This window comes from Eptesicus fuscus, chromosome 4 (assembly GCF_027574615.1).
Source record: "Eptesicus fuscus isolate TK198812 chromosome 4, DD_ASM_mEF_20220401, whole genome shotgun sequence".
Classification (NCBI taxonomy): Eukaryota; Metazoa; Chordata; class Mammalia; order Chiroptera; family Vespertilionidae; genus Eptesicus; species Eptesicus fuscus.
In genome coordinates, this window is record NC_072476.1 from 33,751,100 (window position 1) to 33,777,102 (window position 26,003).

A 26,003-nucleotide genomic window follows, 5' to 3' on the forward strand; every position below is an offset into this window, starting at 1 on the left:
ACCCAACATTGACAATTTTTGTAAGAAGTTGTACATTTTGCTATTTCCCCACATTTTTTTCTTGTGGATCCTCTGGAGTTAAGATTGAGTGTCCTCTGCAGTGTTTCTGAAATTCATTACAACTGGAACATACCGATGGAATTCATTTTCTGTCCAAAGCAACGAGTGCTATACATGAAAGGTTTCCTCACATATAATATTAATAAAGTTTATTTACAGTGTAAGCTTTCTGATGCTAAGGGCTGAAATGTGATTATAGGCTTTGCCATATTATCACATTCAAGAGGTTTCCTTCTGGAATGAATTCTCTGATGTACGTAAGATATGAATTGTCTCACATAACAAACATATTAACCTCTCTGTACATATTTAGCATAGTTTCACTTTTATGCCTTTAATAAAATACTAAGTGCATTCAACAAGATGCCTCATACATCTCTATTCTCAGGCTTTCGCCTTGCCTGCCAGGCCAGAGTAGAAACAAATACCCCACGACTTGAAGAACTTTACTTCTTTTCCTGGCAAAGTTAAGGTATTGTTTTAAGAAGCCCTTCAAAAACTTCCATTAGGTCAACTTACATGCTACTGTTTAAACTATTAACAGGCTTCACCCAGTCAAGAACTTTGAATGACTATCCTGAACACTTATTAGATGTTGTAAGCCTTTTTGACCATAAGCCAATTATAATTTGCTTTGAGCAGGTGATAAATGCAATGCAAATGATTTTAATCAACAGCTGAAGCCTGTTTTCTTTAGGAAACATCTTCAAGTAGCTGCTTCAAGGAGTGCATCTGCTGAAGATCTGAAGCAACCGCAGTGGCTAGCCCACATAGTACAATGTCCCAGAAAAATGGGAATTACATGTGGGGGCACAGGTTATTTTAACTTTCATTAAAAAAAAAAAAAAAAAAAAAGATGGCTGAGCTATGTCAGCATGTAGTTCCGGCTAAAAAAAAGCCAATGAAGAACCAACCGAAGTTCTTTTCCTCTTAAGAGTAGTCAGTGCTTTGATCAGTATCTGGAGGTAAGCAGCTCACTGCTTTCAGTTGCTTCCCAGCAGCAAGTCTTTGCTCAAAAGCACCAGCGGTTTTCTATGCAACCATCACTGTGGTTCATTGTGAAGAAAATTCTAGAAGCATTTCTTCTACTTTCACTTTACTATAAAACGTTCCTTAGGTATATGTTTCTGGAGTATCTTTTCTATTTTTCTTAAATTGAATGGATAGAAATATTCTGGTCACCTGCTGACTTCTTTGAAGTTTCCCAGGCAACACTGATGAAACTGCTTAGAAACTATAGAGAAACTGTGGTTGGTCCAAGTTATAGAGAGGTGAAAGAATTACTGCTGTGCAGATTTTAGTTTGGTCTGGAGCTGAGGCCATAACTGCCCCCACCTCATTGGCTCCCCAAAAAGCCATGCTGTCTCATGGACTCAAGTTGTTGATCAGCAAAATGATGAGTCTTAGTTTTGTTTCTTGATGGAAAATCTCAATCTCTATTGGGGGTCTCCTGTTATGAGGACAGTCTTCAGGTGTGTTCTTATTTTGTGTCATAGGTTTCTGCAGAGCTGTCTACAATCTTTTGCATGCTCTCATGAGCAGTCATCTCTACCTGAGTCCCTGATGACTACCTATGTAGCCCCCGACACTTGGGTTTCTTGTATGTGTATCTGAAAAGTCTCTGGCATTGGCTTCCAGGCAGCCAATTGCATCTTCTTGCACAGATGATAGAAAAGATCCAAATTTTATAACCCCACCTCAGTCTTTAGTGATGAGAAAGAGAAAAGACACTGTGTAGTACAACTCTGATACAACCAACCAAATCTTAGCAAGTTGGTAAACTTCTCAGAGCAACTAATACATTTAGTAATGGCCAGCTAATGATATCAAATGCTTTTTGTGAAGTTTCTGGAAAGTGTGGGAGAAAATGCTTCCTACATCTTCCTTTTTCTGAAAAGCAACAAAAAATATGTAGTCTGAACTATTATTTAAAGTTACAAATGATTCAGAAAGTGCCCAAATCATCAAGTTGTTCAGCAGCTGACTGAAGAAAATTCTGGCTAAGATCTTTGTCATAAAAAGATGTCAAAACATGGCCTTAGTAAGTTTTTGTCTGTTTCTTAAGATGGGATAGTGGAGTCATTTCTGACATTCCATGGTATTTACTCACTGATCCATGTTTAGAAAGTCTATGCAGGTGGCTCAATGGTGCCTTTCTTTTGTTTAGGACAAAAATAGCATAAGACCCTGGAGCTTTAGCATGCCTCAGGCTCTGCATGTCCTCTTCAAAAGCTGGCCAGGCTACTGTATTTCAGGTACTCAGGATTCACAGGGCTTTCTCGTAAGTGCAAAAGTCCTGTCAGAAGTCAGGCATAATGAGTGCTTCTTCTGTGTTCAGCACTGTGCCCAGTGCTGTAAGGATATAAATATATCCCTTGTCAAAGCATCTCTTTTTTTGGGGGGGAAGGTGGGTGATTAAAAATTTCATACATGAAACAATGAAGGATCACAAGACGGTATATAATCAAGTGCTAACTTATGGAGAAATGCATTTCAGAGTGTGATTAGTGCTTTAGGGATTTCTTCCAGAAGGGAGAGAAGTATTTGAATCGTTGCCATTTCAGTAGAATTTATCTCAGTGATGAGGATAAAACCATCTACATTTGTGGCAGTCCTTTGGAACTGGAGACTGGTGCACATACCCTCTCTTTCAGGAAGAGATAGAAATCTTTGGTTTGATACTCATCAGCACAGTCCTAGATTTCTATAGCTTTGGTAGGCTACCAGTGTTCATATATATCTTATATATATAACTAGTTCAAGCAGCATGTCCCAATGTAGTTTTTGTTTTAACTATCCCTCTCTTTTTGAGAAATAAGGTACAGCATGATGTTGGCCAACCAGGGCTTGTTTGCAGCAAGCAGCTTTTAACCTAAGTATCATTTTTAGAGAGCCAATTTTAATCTTTCAATTCTGTATCATAGTTGCTGAGAGTCCAATAGCGCCTTAAAGGTATCCTCATTACTGAAAAGCATGACATTTTGCTGTGTGTGCTTTTATCTCATAAGGAAATATCATGTGGCTTATTCATGACTAGTTTTTCTCTACAGGGGCTGTATGGAAGAATTATATGCCCACAGACTATGCAAAGGTAGAACACTGCTAATCTAACTATAAGGATCCTTAAAAAGTGTGTGGGTGTGTGTGTTTAAGTCTGTTGAGGATGTTTATTCCCTTCCATGAGCACACATCTCTGAAATAAATTTAGAAACAAAAGGGGGAAATGGCTTGTCAGCAAATTCTTACTTTACACACAGCTTTTCAGGAATGCTCCAAACGCATCAAGAGAAGCTGTGGTGTACTCAGTGTCTCGCTCTCTGGTATGGATTCTGTGATGCAGAGTGAGGGTCGAGCTCCGGGTGAAGGCCTTGCCACACTTAGTGCACTTATAGGGCTTTTCTCGGGTGTGAATTCGCCGATGCAAAATAAGGTATGAGTTTCGGTTGAAAGCTTTTCCACATTCGCTACATTCATAGGGTTTCTCTCCCGTGTGGATTCTCTGATGTTTTGTAAGGTCTGAGCTCTGGCTGAAGGCCTTCCCACACTCGTTACATTCATAAGGTTTCTCTCCAGAGTGAATTCGCTGATGCAGAATGAGATTTGAACTATGACTGAAGGCTTTGCCGCACTCATTACATTCATGAGGTTTCTCCCCCGTGTGGATTCTCTGATGCAGGACAAGGTTTGAGTTCAGACTGAAGGCTTTCCCACACTCACTGCATTCATAGGGCTTTTCTCCAGTGTGGATGATTTTATGGCGAATAAGGCTTGAACTCCTTGTGAAGCATTTACCACATTCATCACATCTATGAGACTTTGTTCCTGTCGGAACTTCTTCAGTGGTGTTAAAGTTTGAACTCAGGCTGAAGCTTCTTCCCAATCCTTTACCCTTCTCCCTGGGTCCTCTCTCTCCTGTGGTTGTTTTTTTTTCCTTGGCTGTAGCTGGACCTGAATCTTTCTTTTCTTTTCCAGCTTTCTCCTCAGGAGTCTTCTGCTGCCTTTCTGCTGTTCTGCCCTGCTGTTCACGTTTTTCTCCCAAATCTTTCTGGATTCTTCCTCTTGTCTCCCCACGTGATGCTGAGTCTTTTGTGATTTCAGCCTTGGAAGTCGACTCCTCATTCTCATTCCTGCTTTCACAACCTGACACAATAAATAGAAAATACAAATAACACCTTTTTCTTTTTAATCTATAGGTTAATCAAATGACAGTTTTTCAGGAAGCTCCTACATACCTGCAAAATGACCCCACAATATTAATCAAAGATTAAATAGAAGAAAAAATATAGAAAACATGGAACAGAATTGGGAAACAGAAGTGCAGGAAGAGTGGAAAGGACAACAAAGGAAGTGTATAGAGAGGATGGGAGTGAACAGATCTACTGGGGGATGAACAGAGGGACAGAACCAGTGAAGGGGGGAAGGGATGAAGAATAAAGAACATAAGACATTAACAATTCACAGTTCTATTATTTGGTCACCTGATAATTTGAAGAAACTCTTATACATGAAAAAAATCACATTCTGTTTCTAATATAAGAATTTATGAGCTTAAAAAGAGAATGGTCAGGTCTTTCCTAGAAAATAAGTGGTATTAGCAGAAATAAAGGAATATCATTAATAAAGGGAAGTGAAAACATCTCAATTCTGTGAATTTTTTTTATCAACAAGGAGATGGTTAATGGGCAAAATAAGGAACTCTGAACTTGGCAGGTTATAAGGACCTTCAGACACAGGAAATAGTTTCTCTCCTTCAGGGAGAACAGCATAGGGCTGACAGAGATGAAGGTGAAGAAGTTGGTTGGGGCACTGGTAAACATAATTAAAACCTTCAAAGAGAATAGAAAAGAATGAAAACAATTCCAGAGATACCCATGAAGGAGACACCAGAAGACAACAAAATTTTATTAATGCAGGGCTAATCCTCTCACTTTAGCAATCAGCATATTAAGACACTGGAATCTTCTTATTGTAGACTGCTATATTCAATCTAAGTAGAGATTAAAAATTGCTCAATAAAGATATATTTTATATATGTTTATATGTTTCCCAACTCTCTTTTTTATTTGGCCTTAAGAAACTTGTCCAAGAAGGTCTGTACTATCCCAGACAGGCCCTTGAATGCAACTCCTGAGAGAGCTGAATAATAGTTAACCTTTGACTTTAGTGAAGAAATTGCCATAAATACTAAACCAATCATAAAAAAGAAGAAATTAACTACTTCTTTTGAATTCCAAGCCAAGGTCCTCGACTATCTGAATTGAACCCAATTTTTAAAAAAAGTTATCTTGGAATAGGTAATACCCATCTTATAAACATGGACCAGTTCTTTGCCTTAATTTTCATCTAATCCAAAGAATAAGTACCAAGAAACCATAAACCCATTTTTACCTATGGTTCAAAGCAAAAGTTTAGGTTTCATAGTAACATCCTTTCTTTATGAAGTTTCCCTTCATTTGCCCTCATTGGGCAGAAGCCTCACGGTGGACTTCCTATGAGAGGACTTATTTGAAAGCTCCTCTGCAGTACTCTCTCTCAGGGGCTGACATCTAGCAGAGACAAATGGGAATGTATGTCAGCTGTGCCTCTTTGTCTTCTATGACTGAAGCTTTAGAACTTCTTTGCCTGTACTATACACTAGGAGTAGAAAACGTCCAACCTGTGGGCCATCGAAGGCCTGGAAAATCATGTGGTCTGGCCCTGCCAAGGCATTAGGGGTGAGTTAATGAAATGTTTGACCAAATATAGCAGGCTAATTTTTAAGTTGATAATTTTGTATGGCCTGCAAATGATGTTATAAACATCCAAATGGCCCTTGGCAGAAAAACGGTTCCCCACCCCTGCTCTATACCTAGGGACCAGAGTTCTTCATAGATTACTATTAGGTTTGGAAATTGGGAACCGTGATCAAAAGGGAGGTATAGATGTAAGTTCATAGAATTATGCAAAGCTGTCACAGAGCATGGTTCACAGGATGAAGAAGACAGAAAGCCCACAGAAGGATGCTTGCTTGGTAGGTTTAGGAACATGGTCTCAAGTTAGGATTAGAACCAATGATCAGTTCTCACTTGCCCTCTACACTAGAAAATACAGATGCTCCCCCAATAGAGGCACCTAAATTGTAACCCACAGGGGATGGAGCAATATCCTCCCCGGTAACAAAGTGGTGGAAGAAGTGAGGACCCAGAACACAAGAATATTTCTGATTTCAAACAGCAAAACAACGTCGAGGTAAAATAAATAAATAAATAAATAAATAAATAAATAAATAAAAATATATATACTTGTAATCAGGGAGTCAGTCACAGTACCAGGCTTTGGAGTTAAAGGAACACAAATGTTCCCATTCTCTACCTGGTCTGAAGAAATGGGCCCAGTAGTCTCTAAATCCTTGTCAATACTCAAATGAACATGTCAGAGATCCCACAACTAACAAAGAGAGGTAAAACAATCTTATCAGACAATAATCCTGCATCATTCTTACCCTGGGAAAACACGTTCCCATAATTCTCCTGCCTGTTGTCCCTATTGAGATTCCTCCGAGCCAGGTTCTGGCATCCCCATTCCTCCAGGATGAGGGACACAGCCATGTCCTCGATCTTCACCATTGCCTGAAATATGAGATCCCCACACTCAGTTCCCCCAAAGCTCAGGGATAAACCCACTACCCAAACCTGGAGTTAGGGACAGAGTTGACTACAAACCTACAGGGCACTGGGAAAGAAAAGGTGACCACGCCAGGCTCTGGTGGATTGAGGGGTGAGTGGGTCTACTCTGTGGGCAGGACATCAAGAATTGAGTGTCCTGGGTGGAGACTGTTATAAGATCTCCAGGAAGAGAGGCAGATATGAGGGTCTCAGAGGAGGGTAGAGGGGCCCCTGGCTCACCTGGGAATCTGCCGTGAATAGTGCAGAAGCCATTGTTTGGTCTCTGGGACTCCCCTCGTGATGAGGGGCAGGAACGTGGGTGGCAGGGAGAGCTGAGGGAGGAAAAAGGAGCTATGAGTAAAACCAGCTCTGCTCTGGGCCCAGGGCTCTCTTTTTCCTGCACCTGCATGCTCAATGTTCAACTACCGAATAGAGAATTAAAAAAGAAAAAGCATGACTTCTGTTTTCTCAAGACTTCTATTCTTAAGCAGGATAAGGAGTAAATGTAAAAGGATCCTTAAAATAACCTGGTCCAGCCCCTATGTTTTAAAGAAGGGGAAACTGAGGCCCTGAGAGGTCAAATAACTTGTCTAAAGTCACACAATTAAGAATGTCAGAGCCAGAGCTAGAATACAGGTTCCTACTCTCAGCTACAGAACTGAATAACATTTAGCCCATGATTCAAGCCTAGCTCAAAATTTCATTTTCTCCACCAGCCGGCATGGCTCAGTGGTTGAGTGTCAAGTTATGAACCTGGAGGTCACGGTTTGATTTCTGGTCAGGGCACATGTCTAAGTTTTGGGCTTGGTCCCCAGTGTGGGTGTGTAGGAGGCAACTGATCAACAATTCTCTCTCATCATTGATGTCTCTTATTTTTTTCTTTTAAAAAAAATATATTTTTATTAATTTCAGGGAGGAAGGGAAAGGGGGAGAGAGATAGAAACATCAATGATGAAAGAGAATCATTGATTGGCTGCCTCCTGCACATCCCACACTGGGGATGGAGCCCGCAACCTGGGCAACTGCAATATTAAAATCCCCCTTTGCCAAGTAATAGTAGAGAAGTGAATTTGAAACTGAATTATTAAACTTATTTTCAGGCAGTACAATAATAAAATAAGCTAAAGCAAAATGTATAACAGATTGAATAACTAGCACTATAGCCTTCCAGGAGCTAGAAAACACTCTGGAAGATAGGAGCACAAAGAAGAAATTGAGAAAAAAAATGCATATGCCTCAATTTGTTAAAGAACTATTTACTAAGTAACAACTGTATATACCAGGGTCTCTAACATTGTTACTCTGGTATCTTGAAGTTGATTTGGTACTTAAAATCATGAATACCCTCTTCAATTTCCTGATTTCACCCCTTGTATAGTGTGGAGACCTTATATACCCTAGAAGGTCATAGGTGGACAGTGGTGGGTTAAACATCACAGTGTATTGGTTTATACCGATTTCTCCAGCATATGAATGCTGGCTACCCTCCAGAATGCATAGAAAAGACTTAAGCTCTAATAATTAAAATAATTTTTATTTGTATGACCCTGAAATGATGCTTTTCCTCATGTTTCTCCACCAAAAATAAATTTTTTCCATCTTTTCCTATTGTTTGAAAATTCTGAAAGTAACCTAGAAAGAGTAATGTATACAATATTTTATACACTTTTTAAATAAAATGAATTTTTAAATTGATTCTTTATAAAGTAATTTATGATGTACTACAGTGTTTCAAAATCAGGCTGAAAGTATATCATCTCTTTCCAGCACTTTCCAGTAAAAAAAAAAAAAAAAAAATCTGTTAGACATCAGAATGCTAACAATTCAAGAAACAATGTAATATCTACCCAAGTTCATTATGCACATTTCATCTACTTCCCTAGTAACATTATTTAACTCTTAGAATTGGTCTGTAAATTGTATTTCCCCTAATATTTAGTAATGACAATAATCTACACTAATAAAAGAGAAACATGCAAATTAACCATCACTCCACCATACCCACAAGCCATGCCCACCAGCCAATCAGGAGAGAGTATGCAAATTAACCCAACCAAGATGTCGGCTGGCCACGGAGCTGGAGCAAGCAGGAGGCTTGGGTTGCCCTGGAGATGGAGGAAGCCTAGCTTCCTGCCCGCCCCGGCCGGCCCTGGCCTCTGCTCAAGGCTACAAAGTTTCAATTACAGAAGATAAATAAATTCTAGATACTTGCTTCCAGCCGGTCCTGGCCTCCGCTCAAGGAGGCGCTGAAAAAAAAAAAAAGAAAAGAAAAAGAAAAAAAGGAGGGGCTGGCATCTTGGGTCACCGGGGGGGTGATCAGGCCAGGATGGGACAGCAGGGGCCGTTGGGGGTAAGCAGACCAGCAGGGGGGCCAGTTGGGGGTGAGCAGGCCATCAGTGGGGGTCAGTTGGAGGTGATCAGGACAGTGCGGGGGGGGCAGTTTGGAGTGAGCAGGCAAGAAGGGGGGGCAGTTGGGGGTGAACAGGCCAGTGGGGAGGGAAAGTGGGGGCGAGCAGGCCAGCAGGGGGGGAGTTGGGGGTGAGCAGGCTGGCACGGGGGGCAGTTGGGGGTGATCAGGCTGGCGGTGGGAGCAGTTGAGGGCGAGAAGGCCAGCGGCGGGGGGCAGGCAGAGTGGTTAGGGGCAATCAGGCAGGCAGGCAGGCAGGCAGGTGAGCAGCTGGAGCCAGCAGTCCCGGATTGTGAGAGAGATGTCTGACTGTCGGTTTAGGCCTGATCCCTGTAAACCCGTAGTAGGACATCCTTCGAGGGGTCCCAGATTGGAGAGGGTGCAGGCCAGGCTGAGGAAACCTCCCCCCGCCCCGTGCACGAATTTCGTGCACCGGGCCACTAGTGTATAATAATAAAAACAAACATGCTTCTTTATTACAGGCACTTAGCAACAGAGAAGGGGCACACCCATCTGAATAGTTTGCTTCTTTTCCCCATAAGAAACCTTGTTTCTTACCCCGTGATTGTAAGAGGCGGGGTTTCCGAGATGAATGCTTGAAATGGGACTGGGTGGCCTCATGATGAAGGTCAAAGCTTGAGGACTCCTGAATAGGATCCAGAGGCACCATCCCCCTTGCGAGCATCTCAGGTCCATGCACTTGACCTGGGACCTGAGAACAAAGAGGTTAGACTTGAGGGTAAATCACTTTTTAACGAGTACTTTAAATGAGCAAAAAGAACATAAGTATACCAGGAAGAAGGAGAAAAGGCCAGAATACTTTTTAATATTCAAGCAAAAGAGGGAGAATAATCACTACAGACTACTAAACTAGCTTATATTAGTAGCTTGTATATTAGTTTATTTTATATACATAACATTATATATGTAGCTATTATATATATTATATAAGTAGTATCTTATATATTAATACTAATACTAGTCTAATACTAGTACTACTAATATTAGCTTTAAATTAGTAACTTTCTCTTTGCTCCAGTCTCAAAGTCCATGTGTTGCTCACACATAAGTTTCACCTCTTCTCACCTGCTGTCCTGATAAATCAAGCTCCAAATCTTCCAGAAGGGTCACAGCCTCCTCCCCACTATCGGGACGGTATTCCTGCAGCCAGGCTTGAAGCTCCTTGGGCAGGATGGAAAGGAACTGCTCTAGCACCAGCAGCTCCAGAATCTGCTCCTTGGTGTTTATCTCTGGTCGAAGCCACTGATGACAAAGTTCCTTCAGTCGACTCAGAGCCTCTCGAGGCCCAAAAGTGTTCTGATAACAGAAGTGCCTGAAACGTTGGCGGAAGATCTCTGGGTCAGGAGGAGGAGTCTCCTGCAGGCTGGAATCCTGCCCCCACATGTGTTCTTCCTCATCTTCCTCTTCTACCTTCACTATTACGATACCATCCTTCTCTTGGGCAGCCTGGGGGGACAGACCAGTAGCTTCCCTTGATTCAGCAGTCATCATTCAGGTTCAGAGAACTGACTTGATCCAAATAAAGTCTGTCCTCTTCTTTTTGTCCTTGGAAATGTTCTCTGATATCTGTTTCTGTATGATTCCTGAAGTATTAAAAAAAAGTGATTAGCATCTTTATGAAAAGTGACCTGTGCTACCAACACTTCATTCAAGGCACCAAGAATGCCAATGAATAGTAAAGGGGGAAAAAGCCTCCAGAGCCACACTATTTTGACCACCACTTTATACATTAAGGTTTGCCTCCAATGGGCAAATTCCACCCTTAGGGTGTTTGCCTGAGTCTAAGCACCTTATCTCCAAGAGAACAGCAGGTTATGACATCATGCCTTTACAGTGCTTAACCCAGTGAGAGCTGAATGTCAGCAGGGTGCAGGCAAGAGACTTCAAGCAGTACACACATAATCTTTTTTCATTTTTGTTGATTTCAGAGAAGAAGGGAGAGGGAGAGAGATAGAAACATCAAGGATGAGAGAGAATCATTGATTGGCTGCCTCCTGCACGCCCCACACTGAGGATCGAGTCCGAAACCCAGGCATGCACCCTGACCGGGATTCGAACCATGACCTCCTGGTTCATAGGTTGATGCTCAACCACTGAGCCACGTTGGCTGGGCCACACACTATCTTATATCATCCCTCAGCAACCCTACCAGGTAGGCACAACTGCTAGTACCATTTTATAGATGACATGGCTCACACTTAGGTAATTTAAATAATTTGCTCAGCAGTAGCTACCTACCTAGTGGAGTCAACAGTCACACCAAGTCTGAAGCCCTAGAACTGCTAATCTACCATCCAAGTATTTCTGTTGTTTTTTGGGGGTACTGTGTGGTCAGAGTGGGAGCCTCCTTCCCGCCAACAGAGGGCTGCTAAAGTGCCCTCATTTACTTGTTCACTTCTAGGTATTGTGATTTTTCCCAGTTTACCTGACATCAGTTTGTAGAATAATGGATTATTTTATCTAGCTTAAGAGACAATAATGGATTATTTTATCTAGCTTAAGAGACAAGCATCAATTATTTTATCTAGCTTAAGAGACAAGCATGGACTTGGGAAGTGTGTGAAGAGGTCAAATAGTGCAAAGTTCTGGTTATAAATTAAATAACCAGAACTGGGGGTGTAATGTACAGCACGATGACTACAGTTAGTAATACTGTATTGGATATTTGAAAGTTGGTGAGAGTAGATCTTAAAAATCCTCATTACAATAAAAATTTTGTTTAATTATGGTGAACAGATGTTAACTAGACTTACTGTGGTGGTCATTTCACAATAAACACAAATATTGAGTCTTTATGTTGTTCATTTGAAACTAATATGATGTTATATGTCAATTATATATCAAAAAGAGAAACAAGCAGCCTTAAAGATTCTTACAGAGAAACTACAATTATGATAAATACTAATGATGCAAACACACATAAACAAGAAAATGGCACAGCTGAAGTTTCTATTTAGAGCAAAGTTTTACTCAGCTAGATGAGGTAAAAACCAATGTCAAATACCACATGATCTCACTCATTTATGGAAAATAAAGAACACGCCCTGGCTGGTTTGGCTCAGTGGATGGAGCATCGGCCTTCGGACTGAAGGGTCCCGGGTTCGATTCCAGTCGGGGGCACGCAGGAGGCAGCCAATCAATCGATTTGATGGTTCTCTCTCATCATTGATGTTTCTCTCCCTCTCCCTCTCCTTTCTCTATCAAATCAATAAAAGTATTAAAAAACACACACACTATAACCTGATGAACAAAAAGATAGATACAGAGGCAGTAAAGCATTGAACAGACGGTTGAATTACAGCAGGAAGGGTGGGGAGTATTAGGGAGCGGGGCGGGGGGGGGGGGAAAGAGATCAACTGAAGGACTTACATGCATGCATATAAGCACAACCAATGGACACAAGACACTGGGGGGGTGGGATGAGGGCATGCGACTGGGGGTAGGGAAAGCTGGGGGAAAGTCAATGGAGGGAAAAAAGGAGATATATGTACTATTATGTGTAATACTTTAAACAATAAAAAGAAAGTAGTAGAAGCAAAAATAACCCCAAAAAACAATGTCGATCTAAATCAAGGAGTTAACCAATCAGTGAGAAAACAGCTGCTTAAAAAAAAAAAAGATGTAAAGAAAGAACTATTATGAGGATATCTGTATGCTGGAAAACATACATTGTTATGTAATTTTAACAGCCAAAAATGACTAATTATCCTTATTACCTAGTCATTTAAAAAACTTGGAAATATTTTCTAATCTGTTTAAAAATCTCCCAAATGAGGAATTTTAGTGGGTCTTAAGCCTGTTTGTTAAAAATATAAAAAACCTTTTGATTAGTTTGCAAGAACAGGTGATTTAAGTCATGGAAAATGGAAAAGTACTAGCTGAATTTCAACAACAAAAATTTAGCATGGTTGGTGGGTATATTACTAAACAGTCAGTTGACAAGGTGTTTCTTCCATCTGAAATGACAAATCTTTGTGAAGTATCTTTTTCACCTCTACAACCATCATAATTAAGCCTCAAATTCAAGTTTTAGAGACAGAGCATCAAATTCAAGTTTTAGAGACAGAGCATCCAATTTCTGTATCACAATTATTTAAGCCAAGAGTTGAAAACTAATGAAGCATTTTTAATTATATGGCTCTCATTACAAAATTATTAGTAATTTTGGTAGCAAAGGTACATCTAAAGCCCCAAAGTTATTATTTTTTAAAAATATATTTTATTGATTTTTTACAGAGAGAAAGAGAGAGGGATAGAGAGCTAGAAACATTGATGAGAGAGAAACACTGATCAGTTGCCTCCTGCACACCTCCTACTGGGGATGTGCATGCAACCAAGGTACATGCCCTTGACCGGAATTGAACCTGGGACCTTTCAGTCTGCAGGCTGAACTCTATCCACTGAGCCAAACCGGTTCGGGCCCAAAAGTTATTTTTAAAGAGCACTATTTAAAGTATTTTTAATTATACAAAATATTGGTATAATAGTACATGTATATAATTTTTAGTTTTTAATTGCTAGGAATGTGTGATCATAAAAGTTTGGAGATGAATGCTTTAATCACAAAGAACATGATTTTAATCTGAGATCACAAGATTAGTGTTTCTATCTCATTTTTTTGTCCTTAGTGAAAAACAGAAATCCTTATTAAACTAGCAGTCTATAATAACAGTAAAGAATATTACAAGAAGAAGAAAAAAGAATATTACATTAAAAGAGGCTTTCTATTTAAAGGAAGTGGGGGAACTAAGTCATTTCTCCAATGACATTAAACTACCGTATTTTCCGGCATATAAGACGACGTTTTAACCCAGGAAAATCTTCTCAAAAGTCGGGGGTTGTCTTATATGCCAGGTGTCGTCTTATAGGGCGGGTGCTGAAACTTCTGAGCCGGACTGGAGAATCTGCGGTCACCTCATACGGTGAGGGGAGCTCAAAAATGGCCGCACTCCATTCATTTCAATGGAGCCGGATGGAGACCGCAAGTGTCACTGGTCGGCTCCTTCTTGTGCTGCATACGGTCTCCATCCGGCTCCATTGAAATGAATGGAGTGCGGTTTTGAGCTCCCCACCACCGTATGCAGTGATCGTATGAAAGCAGCAAGGGTGGCGCTGTACAAGTACGGTAGAAGAAAATCCACTCACTAGGATTCGTGGAAGGAAGTGACTTAACGAGGTCCCGATGACAAGGTGAGGGGGCGCCTCACCGGGAAGGTGTAAGTGAAGGGTGGAGCAAGCTGCAGGCATCCAGGATGCCCAGGGTATGGAAAAAAGAGATAGAGCTGTGCCCAGAAAAACACGCCCCTTTCACCCATCTGGCCCGCCCTTGTATCCTATTACCGTACCTCCTTCTCTGCCTCTCCGATCTCGCTCCTGAGGACTGCAGTGAAGCGGCATTGCTAACTCGCCAGGGACTTGCCCGGCACTTGCTCTCTCTCTATTGTTTGTTATCTTCCTCCTATCATCATCAGTTGCAGTTTGGTTGACAACTTAGAAAACGAACAGCATGGCAGCTCCCATGGGTTTATTGTCTTATCCTTCCTTTCAGCTTTAGAGTGAATTAGGAAAAGTTTAATCCACTTGCACTGTTATATGTTTACATGTTTGATGACAAACAGCCTTATGTTTATAAGTGACAGTTTTCCTGCTAAGTACCTGCATGTCATAAGCATTTGAATTAAAATTACCATATTGAAATCAAATCTGTTTTTTAATTTTTATTTGGTGTGTATTGGAAGAGGGGTAGTCTTATACGGCGAGTATATCCCAAACTCTGTATTTTAACTGGAAAAGTTGGGGTTCGTCTTATACGCCGGAAAATACGGTAGTAAAAAGTCCTATTGTAAACCTTCCATTCTTATAACCCTTCCCTTTGATTCCTTCAGACCTGTTCTGTACCTCACCCTCCTTGCTGTGGTAAATATTTTGTTTTTCAACTTCAAAGCAGTTTTCCCAATAAAGTCCTTAGAGCTACAATTACTCAGTTTCCTAAACATTCCTGCCTATTCTCAATATTCAAGGTGTTCTGTTAGACTGAGGAGAATGGAAGGATGAGAAGCACTATTCCTCTTTTTACAGAAATAATTACAGTACAAAGTAGAATGTGCCAACTGTTCTAAGGAGGTTTCAGCAGGAGTGCAATTGAGCCCTGAAAAGTAACTTAACTGATGCATTAACAAGGCAGCTTCCAGGAAGAGGCCCACCCCGCTGGGAACTGGGGGCATCAGAATAGCAAAGACCCCTAAAGACTGCTATAGGAAAAGGCAGAGAGTAAGTAGTTCAAGAGATCATCCCTTTGGCTAGCTTAACCCAACTGAAGGATAAATAATTCCTGTAAGCCTTAGTTTCTTTCTTTTTATTCTGAAAAGTCCAAAGAATGAATATCTTCCTGCTATATCTCTTACAATTATTTTCCACCATCCTGATTCAAGCTCTATATCTTCTACCTACTCTAGTGCCATAGCCCCATACAGTTTCTCTAGTTCCAATTTGAACATACAAAGACCAACACAGTACTGCCAGAGTATGCTTCTGATTATTACCTCCTTCCCCTCAATTAGTCAGTTTAGCATTCAAACAATATGCCACATTATACTTTTCTATTCTTACCTTACTACTTTTCTTAGTAGTGATTCCCTATATTTCAGCCTCTGGCCCATTAATGTCCCCTAAGCACAAGGCGTGATTTTTAATTTCCTACCCTATCAACTTTATTGGTCAAATTTTTATGCACCTTGCAAGATGTATAATGTCTCCTGACATTCCAAATTAAATATCTTCCTCCTTTGAACATCCTTAGTACTTTCTTTGTTCCTATTCAAGGCACTTCATTATTTTCTCCTTGTATTATCATTTGGGTTGCAGTTCCTATCTCCACTTCCCAACTAAAATTTAAGCTCCTCAGGAGAGGGAGTCTTGTCTTCTATGTACTCATCTCCTTGAGCACCTGGCAGAGTTGAATTCTGTTAAGCTGAATAGAAGAAATAAGAACTACTCAAGCTATTACAGCTCCCCCTGCCATCTTCATACTGTCTTTGGTGGCAATTAGTGATCATATATTCCACTAATACCTCAATCACTCGGGCTCAGAATCTCACCTTGCTTGACTCCTCTCTTCTTACATGCATTCAGTCTCCAAGCAACAGGGGAAGCAATTCTTAGTTCCATGAAACCCAGCTTCCTCTCTTTGGTTCACTGACTTCATTTTCTCCCAATGATCCCCCCACCTCCTTACCCTCCGGATTATTCTTCCTAAAACTCTATAGGCTTGCAGTCAACAATTCCGAGTACCTGATCCTAGTTTCCTCTTAATAAGCTTCATTTCCTAACCATTTCTCCCCCTCTCCTGCATGAAACTTTTCCGTCTAGCAAAATGAGTTTATTCAGTCTTTCCTAAATATGCCTTGTAATTTGATTGCCATCTTCTCCTCACATCATACTCAATGCCTACTTATCATCAGATCTAAGCTAAAATGCCCCTTCCCCTCTTAGCTGTTCAATTCAAGAAGCCTCTCGTAGGCGTTAATAGTAAGAGCCAATATTTATTGAGTGCTTTCTAGGTACTAGGTATTATATTAAGCATTTCATACAACAATCTTAGGAGGGGGGTACAATTATCATCTCACTTTATGACAAAATTAAGGTTTATTGCTGTTTTTTTAAATATATATTTTATTGATTTTAGAGAGGGAGAGACAGAAACATCAATGATGAGAATCACTGATCAGCTGCCTCCTGCATGCCCCCTACTGGGGATCGAGCGTGCAACCTGGGCATGTGCCCTGACTGAGAATCAAACCAGTAACCTCCTGGTTCATAGGTCCAGGCTCAACCACAGCCATGCTGGCCGGGCAACTACTGTTAAATAACATACCCAAGGTCACACAGCAATTGGAAAGGGAGAACCAGGATTTGAAATTAGGTCTGTGGGACTCCTCAGTTCAAACTCTAACCATCAGACCTAGCCAGTCTGGCTCAGTGGATAGAGCATCAGCCTGCTGACTGAAGGGTCCCAGGTTTGATTCCAGTCAAGGGCACATGCCTTGGTTGCAGGCTCGATCCCCAGTAGGGAGCATGCAGGAGGCAGCTGATCAATGACTCTCTCTCATCATTGATGTTACTATTTCTCTCTCCTCTGAAATCAATATAAATGTATATAAAAACAAAACAAACAACTCTAATCATCATACCAAACTCACTCTGTCCCAACATGTGGGGTGAGGAAGGGCTTCTGTGCACATACAGATTCTGAAGGTGGCTATGAAGGATGACCACTCAGGAATGGGCTTTATCTGACACCCAGTTCTCACTAGAGAGCTGTGCAACTAAGGAGACACAGAATATGTAAATAGGAATTATCTAAAATCAAGTGGGTAGGGCCTTCAACAGGGTAATTGAGCAGAACTAGCCTAGCAATCAGCAATCTTTTTATGAAAGTTCTATACTGTCTTAGCCATAAGAATAAAGGAAGGAATCTTGATTTGTATTCATATCTAGGCCAGAGTTTTAAAGAGTAGGATACTCTGAGTCAGTGGGACTTAATAGGAAGATACACTGAAGAAGTGAGACCTAAAGGGACAGACATAAGGGCATAGGCCAATGATGGTGAACCTATGACACGCGTGTCAGCACTGACACGCGTAGCCATTTCTGATGACACACGGCCGCTGAGGCGGCCGCATGCCGAGGATGAAACATTTGCTGCTCCTGAGGATGAAACATTTGCGAAATAATGTTTTTTCCCCAAAGTGACACACTACCTGAGTTATGCTCAGTTTTTTGGCGAAGTTTGACACACCAAGCTCAGAAGGTTGCCCGTCACTGGCATAGGCACATTCCATTCCCTCTTCCCCCAATTTCAACAGTTCCTCTCCGCTATCTCCCATTTTTCTACTCCTATTCTGGACAAGAGAGAAGTCACAACAGCAAAAGGATGGGTTTTATTTTAGTTTCCCCAAATGATGTGAGCACATAGCTTTTCTCCTCTAAACTACCTGGCGCTGTTTCTATTTCTGTAATTTTTTACACCTTCTCTCCTCAACTGGACTAATGTGTGTTTTTTTAAATATATTTTATTGATTTTTTACAGAGAGGAAGGAAGAGGGATAGAGAACTAGAAACATCGATGAGAGAGAAACATCGACCAGCTGCCTCCTGCACACCCCCCACCGGGGATGTGCCCACAACCAATGTACATGCCCTTAACCGGAATCGAACCTGGGACCTTTCAGTCCGCAGGCTGACACTCTATCCACTGAGCCAAACCGGTTTTGGCTGGACTAATGTTAAGGGTAGGCTTCTATGTACCTATTAGACCACTTAGTAAGATTCCTTGCAAGCATTAGTTTTTAAAAATATACTTCATTGAATTTACATTACTATTTTTTTTTTTGCCCATTCATACACAATTAAATGTTATCCTCAAATTGGCTACTTGGAACAGTTTCATGAAATTGCTCTACCAGCTGATGATTTTAAGCAAATTAATCTATGTGTGTTTCTTCACTTGTATAGTGGGGATAAAACAGTATTTGCTTCATAGAGTTGTGAGGATTAAATGAGTTAACATATGTAAAACACTTAAAAGAGTGTCTGGCATTTAGTAGACACTAGAGAAGTATTTTAACTTTTTCCAATAAACTTAAGAGATGTAACTTATACTTTCCAATTTTCAGCCTACTTAAAAGATTAAGCAATGGGAGAAACCCCATAGTGAAAGCAGCACAGGTTGAAACACCTGAATTCTAGTCTCTCACAAATAGGTTATCCATCCCTGAGTTATTTAACCTCTCTGGCATTCAGTATCCTTATCTGTCAAATTGGGGGAAGGTGGGAACCCGGAGGAGAATACTTCCTCTGGGGTCCGTCTGAGCTGACGAACATTCTGACATTCTATCCGATTTAGATAAGATTACCCCCAGCAACTAGTTCTCACCAAGGATAAATACAAACGTTTTTCTTACAAAAAGGGCTTGGAGTTACAAGTTCACTTTATTCCACAGGTTACTTTTTAAACAGGCCATTATTTTTTCAAGGTGTATTGTAGTCATCAAAGTTTAAACAAACTGCTCTGCTCTCATTTTTTAAAACAGCTATAAATCGTTTAAAGTATAAAAAAAGGCACCTTTAAAAGACAGCTAGCTACACAAAGAACAGTGATACTACCTCTGAATGAAAAGGTAAGACTTAACACTGTGTATTTAGATGTAAAATAAAGTTAGAAAAAATCTAAATGCTTAAATCAAGTAGAGAATAAGCAAAAGCCTATGCTATTAAGTAGCTAGTTTGTATTTTTTAAAAATATATTTTATTGACCATTTACAGAGAGGAAGGGAGAGGGACAGAAAGTGAGAAACATCGATCAGCTGCCTCCTGCACACCCCCCACTGGGGATGTGCCCGCAACCAAGGTACATGCCCTTGACCGGAATTGAACCTGGGACCTTTCAGTCCACAGGCCGAGGCTCTATCCACTGAGCCAAACCGGCTAGGGCGCTAGTTTGTATTTTAAGATTGGTGAAAACTGCCTGAAATAATGAACAAGAATATTGCATAGCAATTCAAAGTCAATACAACTTGGAAAAACCTCGGTTCCCTATGCAATAAAGCTACTTCATTTGGCCAACACATACAGTCACAGAGCTTTGTTGATCGGGTTACAATTAATTCTCCACAAACTCAATTCAACAAGTATTTATTGACCACTCCAAATCTGCCTAGCACTGGCCTGTACAAGAAATGCTTTCTTTGGTCTCAGGCCATGTAACAGCCACTCTCTATAATGAAAGTATGGTATTGTGTACTGGAGGCATTGCAGGGAGGGGAGGGGAGGGGAGGAGAAGGGAGAGCGCAGTCAGGGTGAACTGTAGCTGAATTTTTTCAACTACACCCACTAAATGAAATTTCAAAATTGGAAGAATCTTTTAAGAAAACCTAGTTAATTTTATTAATGACAAAACTGAGAGTTGGCGAAATGTCTCATCCAAGGTCACTCAGGTAATCAGTCTTCTAATGACACGGTGAAACTTCCACAAATTCTCTTCACTCTCACTCACGCCAAGTCAAGCAGGGTAGCTTCCCAGAACCGAAAAATACACCTACTCTTCCTGACAGCTTATTTCTAAAGCCATCAAAATATTCCATAAAGCTGAAAGAGAGTGGGATGTAGATCACCTCGACTACAGTCGAATCACTTCTTGACCCACCCTGACTAAGCTTCACCTACTCTCTAATCACCGTCCAGGGGAGGGGTGGGTGAGGAGAAGCGGTGATCTGGAAACATGTATGCTGCACTTCAAAACGTGCCCATTTCTCGGCCTTCCGCATTTTTCCTCTTAAGGTCCTGAAGGACCCCGGGGAAAAAAAAATCCCACTGGACTCAAAAGCAAATGACGACGGACGGAGAGCAGAAAAATCAGACTGGAGTAGTGGGTTCGCTCGCGACCCTGTTCTCCGAAACGTCAAACGACCAGGTAGACACGGTGGGCGAGGGGCCCCGAAAGGGTCCGCAGTCGGCTTCTCCCCAGTCCCCGAGCACCCCGGGCCACCAGCGTATCGCCCCCTCCCCGCCTGGACCCGAGGGTAGGGCGGGTTCCTGGGGGGGGGGCGGCACATCCTGAGGCCGGGCCTGGGGAGGGGACGGGAACTCTTTACCTTCCGGCAGGGCCGCCTGGAGGGGACCCCGGGCCGCAGCTGCGGAGCCCACCCTCACGCACACCCCCCTGCGGCCCCGCCCGCCCGCCACAGAGGCCGGCCCAAGTCTCACCGTGAGCCCCGGGAGCGGCCTTGGGGCGCTGGGAGAGAAAGGGGAGCCGCCTCTGGGGCTCAGACCGGCCGAAGGGCGCTGCACAAGGACCTAGGCCCTCCCGACGCTTCGACACAGACACAATGAGTCACAAAGGCCGGAAGTGTGTCAGTACCTCGTCTTCCGGGATTGCGCTGAGCTTCCGGGTCCTCTCTAGGAGCGCGGGAGGATTTTGCTACTTGGTTCCCCGGGTAGCTGGGCCCCACGCCTGGTCTCCGATGGGGGGGTCAAGCATCCAGCTTGGAGTTTCCTGCCATCAGCTTGTGCGCCCCGAGTTAAAGCTGGAGACCGACGAGAGGGGGGTTCAAGCTTTATGAAATATAAACAGATTGTTCAGCTCAGATACCACCTCATATGAAAATTCGGTTTCTCCTTTCTTCCATCTCGAGTAGTCCTAGTAATAATTACAGTTATTATCAAGCAATAATAATCAGTAATTGTATGTCTGTGGCAGAGGAACTGAAACAAGGATGTTGACAGAAGATCAAAGGGAAGCCAGGGGTGGCTGGTTTCACAGAACTGCCGTGGTAGCTTCTCGTGGCCCCTGGAGATGTCTGCCAATTGAGTAGGTGGTATTTTCAAATACTTGGCGGGTGGACAAAGGTCTTTCCACAACCAAGTTAGTGTTGTGGGGTCGAACCCTGGAGTCAGAATAAGACCACCGGAGGCTGCACATGGATTAAAAAAAGCAGGCAAGGGTTCATTGAGCTGGCCAGCGACGGCGGCGAGACCACCCCACGCAGGTGCAGTCCACACTGGCCGTTCCAGGTGTAGGCAGTCCTTTTAAAGGTCTAAACCACAAAAATTTTCCTTTGTTCTAAATTCTAAATTCTAAATGCTGGGAATAACCCACAGGGTCGTTCCCAGCCACATCTTGCTGGACATTGGAATGTGGCCCTATCCTGCGAAAGCAAGTTTTTACAGAAGCAGAACCAAGCGGAGTCAGTAATCTCTAAAGGTTATCTACAGTTTCTACTCCTGGAGCTACTGAGTCAGTGGGAATCAATCTCCTGTGGTTCTGGTCCACAGGCACAGGAAAATAACCTTTGTGATGTGGGGTGAGTTTCCAGGTCTCAATCCCTATCGTTTAAGCAAGTAAGTGCGTGCAGAAGCCAGAATAGCAGGGTTAAAATTCAAACAGCAGTTTTTACCTAGGTATGGTTGCTACCATACTTCATTAGTTGTAAGGTTCTGTGTTTTGTTTATGTGGCCTATGCTATTATAGCAGTTTAAAATGAGTTTTCATAGTAATAACACTTTTGCCTTCAAGATACTTCTACAACCTATAACTATGGCCTTCACCTTTACCTGGCAGAAGTTGCTCCACTTTATGTGCAAGGGCGACCACGGCTTTAATGGTTGTGACTTTGCTCTACCCGTTCCAAGATGAGTTCATGGAGAGGCTAAACTCAGAAGCTTGGTGGCATGACTGAAATTGCTTGGGGGAGATTATTTTCTAAAAAATACTTGAAAACTAAAAAGCAATTACAGTATCATTAAATGAAAATTTCAAAAATGGAGAAAGATAGTAATCTGCTGTAATCCCTCCACCCTAACCCGAGTATGATGGCTTTAATTTTATCCCTTTTCTATCTATCTTCATAGATATGCTATATATTTTGAACTTATTATTTTAGACATGGTTCAAAACTATAGTTGTATTGGATAGGTGGCTGGTATGCTTGAAGTAACTACCACATTCATGCTATATGACCACTTTTTGGACAAAAGCTGATTGGATTAGGTTTGGGCACCTGATGGAAGCACAATTACATATGGAATGCTAACCTTTGGAACTACAGAGGTGGCCTCGCTTGAGAGCTCGGACTAATGGAACAATAGATCCCCTTTCTTTGGGCTGTTTAACTGTGAGACACACAGAAAACTGGAGGCAAGCAGAAACCAGTTAGCAGAAGCCATTAGTTGACAGAAGCCACGAAGCCATGGAAGTCATTAGTAAGCAGAGCATTGAGAGAAAACAAACTGATCTATAGTCACAAAGACAGGTGCAGCACATGGCACAGCAGAGCATAATGGAGTGACAGCGTGAATAACCTTCAGGCCCCAAAGAATGTTTATTCCCTGCATTGTTTGACTTTGCTGCAGATACCATTATGCCCTGTCTCCTCATCTTCCCTGTGTGTCCTTAGCATAAACCAGCAAAGGCCCTGACTGGTTTGGCTCAGTGGATAGAGCGTCGGCCTGCAGACTGAAAGGTCCCAGGTTCAATTCCAGTCAAGGGCATGTACCTTGGTTGCGGGCACATCCCCAGTGGGGGGTGTGCAGGAGGCAGCTGATCGATGTTTCTAACTCTCTATCCCTCTTCCTTCCTCTCTAAAAAAATCAATAAAATATATATTTTTTAAAAACCAGCAAAATAATCTGACTTTGTTCCTTGCCACCTGGAAAAACCCGATGTGATTGACGTGAAAATCATATGTACTACTTAAAAATGCTTACTAACGTATCATTAACATCTTAAATTTTGCAACACAGATTGGTTAGCTAGCATTTTAATAGCCATATAATAGTCCATTGAGCAGCTATACCATTAAGTATTTAATAATTCTTCTATTTCTAGACATGTAGAATACTTCTAAAGTTTGGCTATTTTATGAAATATTTAAATGAATATTTTTGTACAAATATATTTGGCTTATTAGGACAGATTCTGACTATTGTCGTTACTGAGTTAATAGGTATGAACTTTAAAAAATACATATTATCATATTTCTTCCCCAAAGAGGTTTAATTCTTATCCTCATCCTGCAGCAAAGTTACTTACACCAGAAGGGTGGCAAACATCCTTCATTGGCCTTGATATTTGATATCCTTCAAATATACTTATTGGATCACATCAAAATTATGGCATAACTTATTTACTTATTTGTAAGACAGTTTCTATGGTGCTATGAGGATAGCATTATCACCTATTATGTATCAGGGATTGTGCTTGATTTTGAAGGATACAAAAGTGACATTGCACTGGTCTACAAGAAGTTTATAGTGACCAGTGTGTGAGTCACCAAAATGCAAAGTGAAATGATGCATAATTGCAGAGAGGAAGGGAGATGGAGAAAGAGATAGAAACATCAATGATGAGAGAGAATCATTGATTGGCTGCCTCCTGCAGGCCCCCCAATGGACAATGAGCCCACAACCTGGGCATGTGCCCTGACTAGGAATTGAACCATGACCTCCAGGCTCATAGGACAGTGCTCAACCACTGAGCCACAACAGTTGAACTGAAGGCTTTTTAAATAACCTCTTAAAGCCTTTTCTTCATCTGTAAAATTATAATTAATAATTATTGATAATGGTGATAATTATCTTGACCTCATAAAGTCTTTGTGAGAATTAAATGATGTAATGTGTATAAAGTGCATAGCAAAGTGCACTTTATACACACAGTAAACACTCAATGCATGTTACCTATCATTATTGTTATTTTTTTAATCTTAATTAGGAGAGGAAATAATAGAGCTTCCATCTATACGGGGAAAAAGAAATACATAAATAATAAAGACAGTTTCTATGGTGCTATGAGGATATCATAATCATTAAAGACATCTCTGATTCTTTCCTAAGAATAGATTCCAAGAAATGAGATTGCTGTTCCCACAAATAGTCAGAGGGGCTATCTGAAAGAGTGCTGGTCACCCCAATGTCCTAGACCAGTGGTTGGCAAACTGCGGCTCTCGAGCCACATGCGGCTCTTTGGCCCCTTGAGTATTTAGCAAAGGCCAGCTTAGGAGTACCCTAATTAAGTTAATAACAATGTACCTACCTATATAGTTTAAGTTTAAAAAATTTGGCTCTCAAAAGAAATTTCAATCGTTGTACTGTTGATATTTGGCTCTGTTGACTAAAGAGTTTGCCGACCACTGTCCTAGACCTATGGCAAACAAGCTCAGCTAATGAGATCTGGTGGTATCTACCCAAGAGTTCTGAAAGAACTCAAAGGTAAAAGTGTTGAAAGTACCACTAAATATAATGATTTACTATGACAAATAGACACTGTGCTTAAGGACTGGCAGACTGCCCTGAACAAATACAAGTTTCTGAAAGGCACTCTAGAAACTGGGCTGCCAAGCTTAACTTCCATGTTGTGGAAGCCGGTGGAGTTAATAATGAAGGGACATACCCTGAATGTGTCACCAGCACAGGCACTAGGGACCTTGGGGTGTTTCCTCATGTGTCTAGTGACTTTTCGTTGTGAGTTCCTCAGGGTTCTCTGTGGGAGCCAGTTGAGCCCTGGGTTTATAGTAAGAATCTGTGTTTGATTCAGTCTTGTACTGAGGAACATTAATAAGTCAGGGTCACTATAAACTAAATTCTAAAAGCTAGAGATCTTCTGGGTCACTCAGATAGCATGATTTCAGACCCCAAACCTTTGTGAGGATGGCTTTGGTTAGGAATTTTCCAAGGCCACATATCCCCATAGTCTTCATCCTTGGCGTGAATTTTATTTCTATTCACCCTTCAGAGTGCTGTGCTTTGAGGTCCCAAGCTTTAGGCAGAGGTCTCAGATCCCCAACTTTGTCTCTGTCCCAGACATGTGTGGTCTATTAAAGAGCAGACACTTTAGGGAAAAGTCTCTCTCTGTGTTTATTCTTCTGAATCAGTGCTTTCTTGTCATTTCTGGTGTCCAAAGAGTTCCCTTACTTTCCTATCAGCTCTTTCATGCATTAAAAAAATGATGCCTTTTGCATGGAATTCATAATTTTTCAGTGCGCTGTATGGAGAAGGTTTCTTTGATCATCTTGTCTGCCATATGGCCAGAAGTAGAAGTCCAGGAGATATATATTTAAGACATGTAAGTTTGAAAAATTATAGATGGTATGGTTGGGAAAAAAACAGGCTTAATCATTAAATCTTGAAACACTAGAATGAAGCTCCAGCAGAGTACAAAGGACAAAGATGTTTAGGTACTGTTTTATAGACAAGATGTGGATTTTATTCCAGTGGGATAAGCTGGAGAAGTGTGGCCCTCAGTGATTCCTTGTGAAATGAGTGGAAGGCAGGTAAGGGCAGAGTTGGATGGACTTTTTTAGTTGGTTGAATTACCA

General features: G+C 41.5%; 1 protein-coding gene across 1 annotated transcript; it reads right to left on the reverse strand.

The window, feature by feature from the left end:
• Positions 1-916: 916 nt before the first annotated feature.
• On the reverse strand, positions 917-21,135 carry ZKSCAN1 (zinc finger with KRAB and SCAN domains 1). The gene is made up of 6 exons (XM_028145766.2): positions 20,896-21,135; positions 10,198-10,715; positions 9,670-9,823; positions 6,945-7,036; positions 6,542-6,668; positions 917-4,200 (listed from the first exon to the last, which is right to left on the reverse strand). The coding sequence occupies exons 2-6, from the start codon at positions 10,621-10,623 to the stop codon at positions 3,308-3,310; spliced, it is 1,692 nt and encodes a 563-aa protein (XP_028001567.2). The 5' UTR covers positions 10,624-10,715; positions 20,896-21,135; the 3' UTR covers positions 917-3,307.
• Between the last annotated feature and the right edge of the window lie 4,868 nt (positions 21,136-26,003).

Coding starts and splice junctions, on each gene's coding strand:
- ZKSCAN1 (XM_028145766.2), bottom strand. CDS start 10,623: ATGATGACTGCTGAATCAAGGGAAGCTACTGGTCTGTCCCCCCAGGCT. Junction 9,824..10,197: donor TTGATTTATCAGGACAGCAG/GTGAGAAGAGGT, acceptor CTTTGTTCTCAG/GTCCCAGGTCAAGTGCATGG. Junction 4,201..6,541: donor TGGGAACGTGTTTTCCCAGG/GTAAGAATGATG, acceptor TTATTGTGTCAG/GTTGTGAAAGCAGGAATGAG.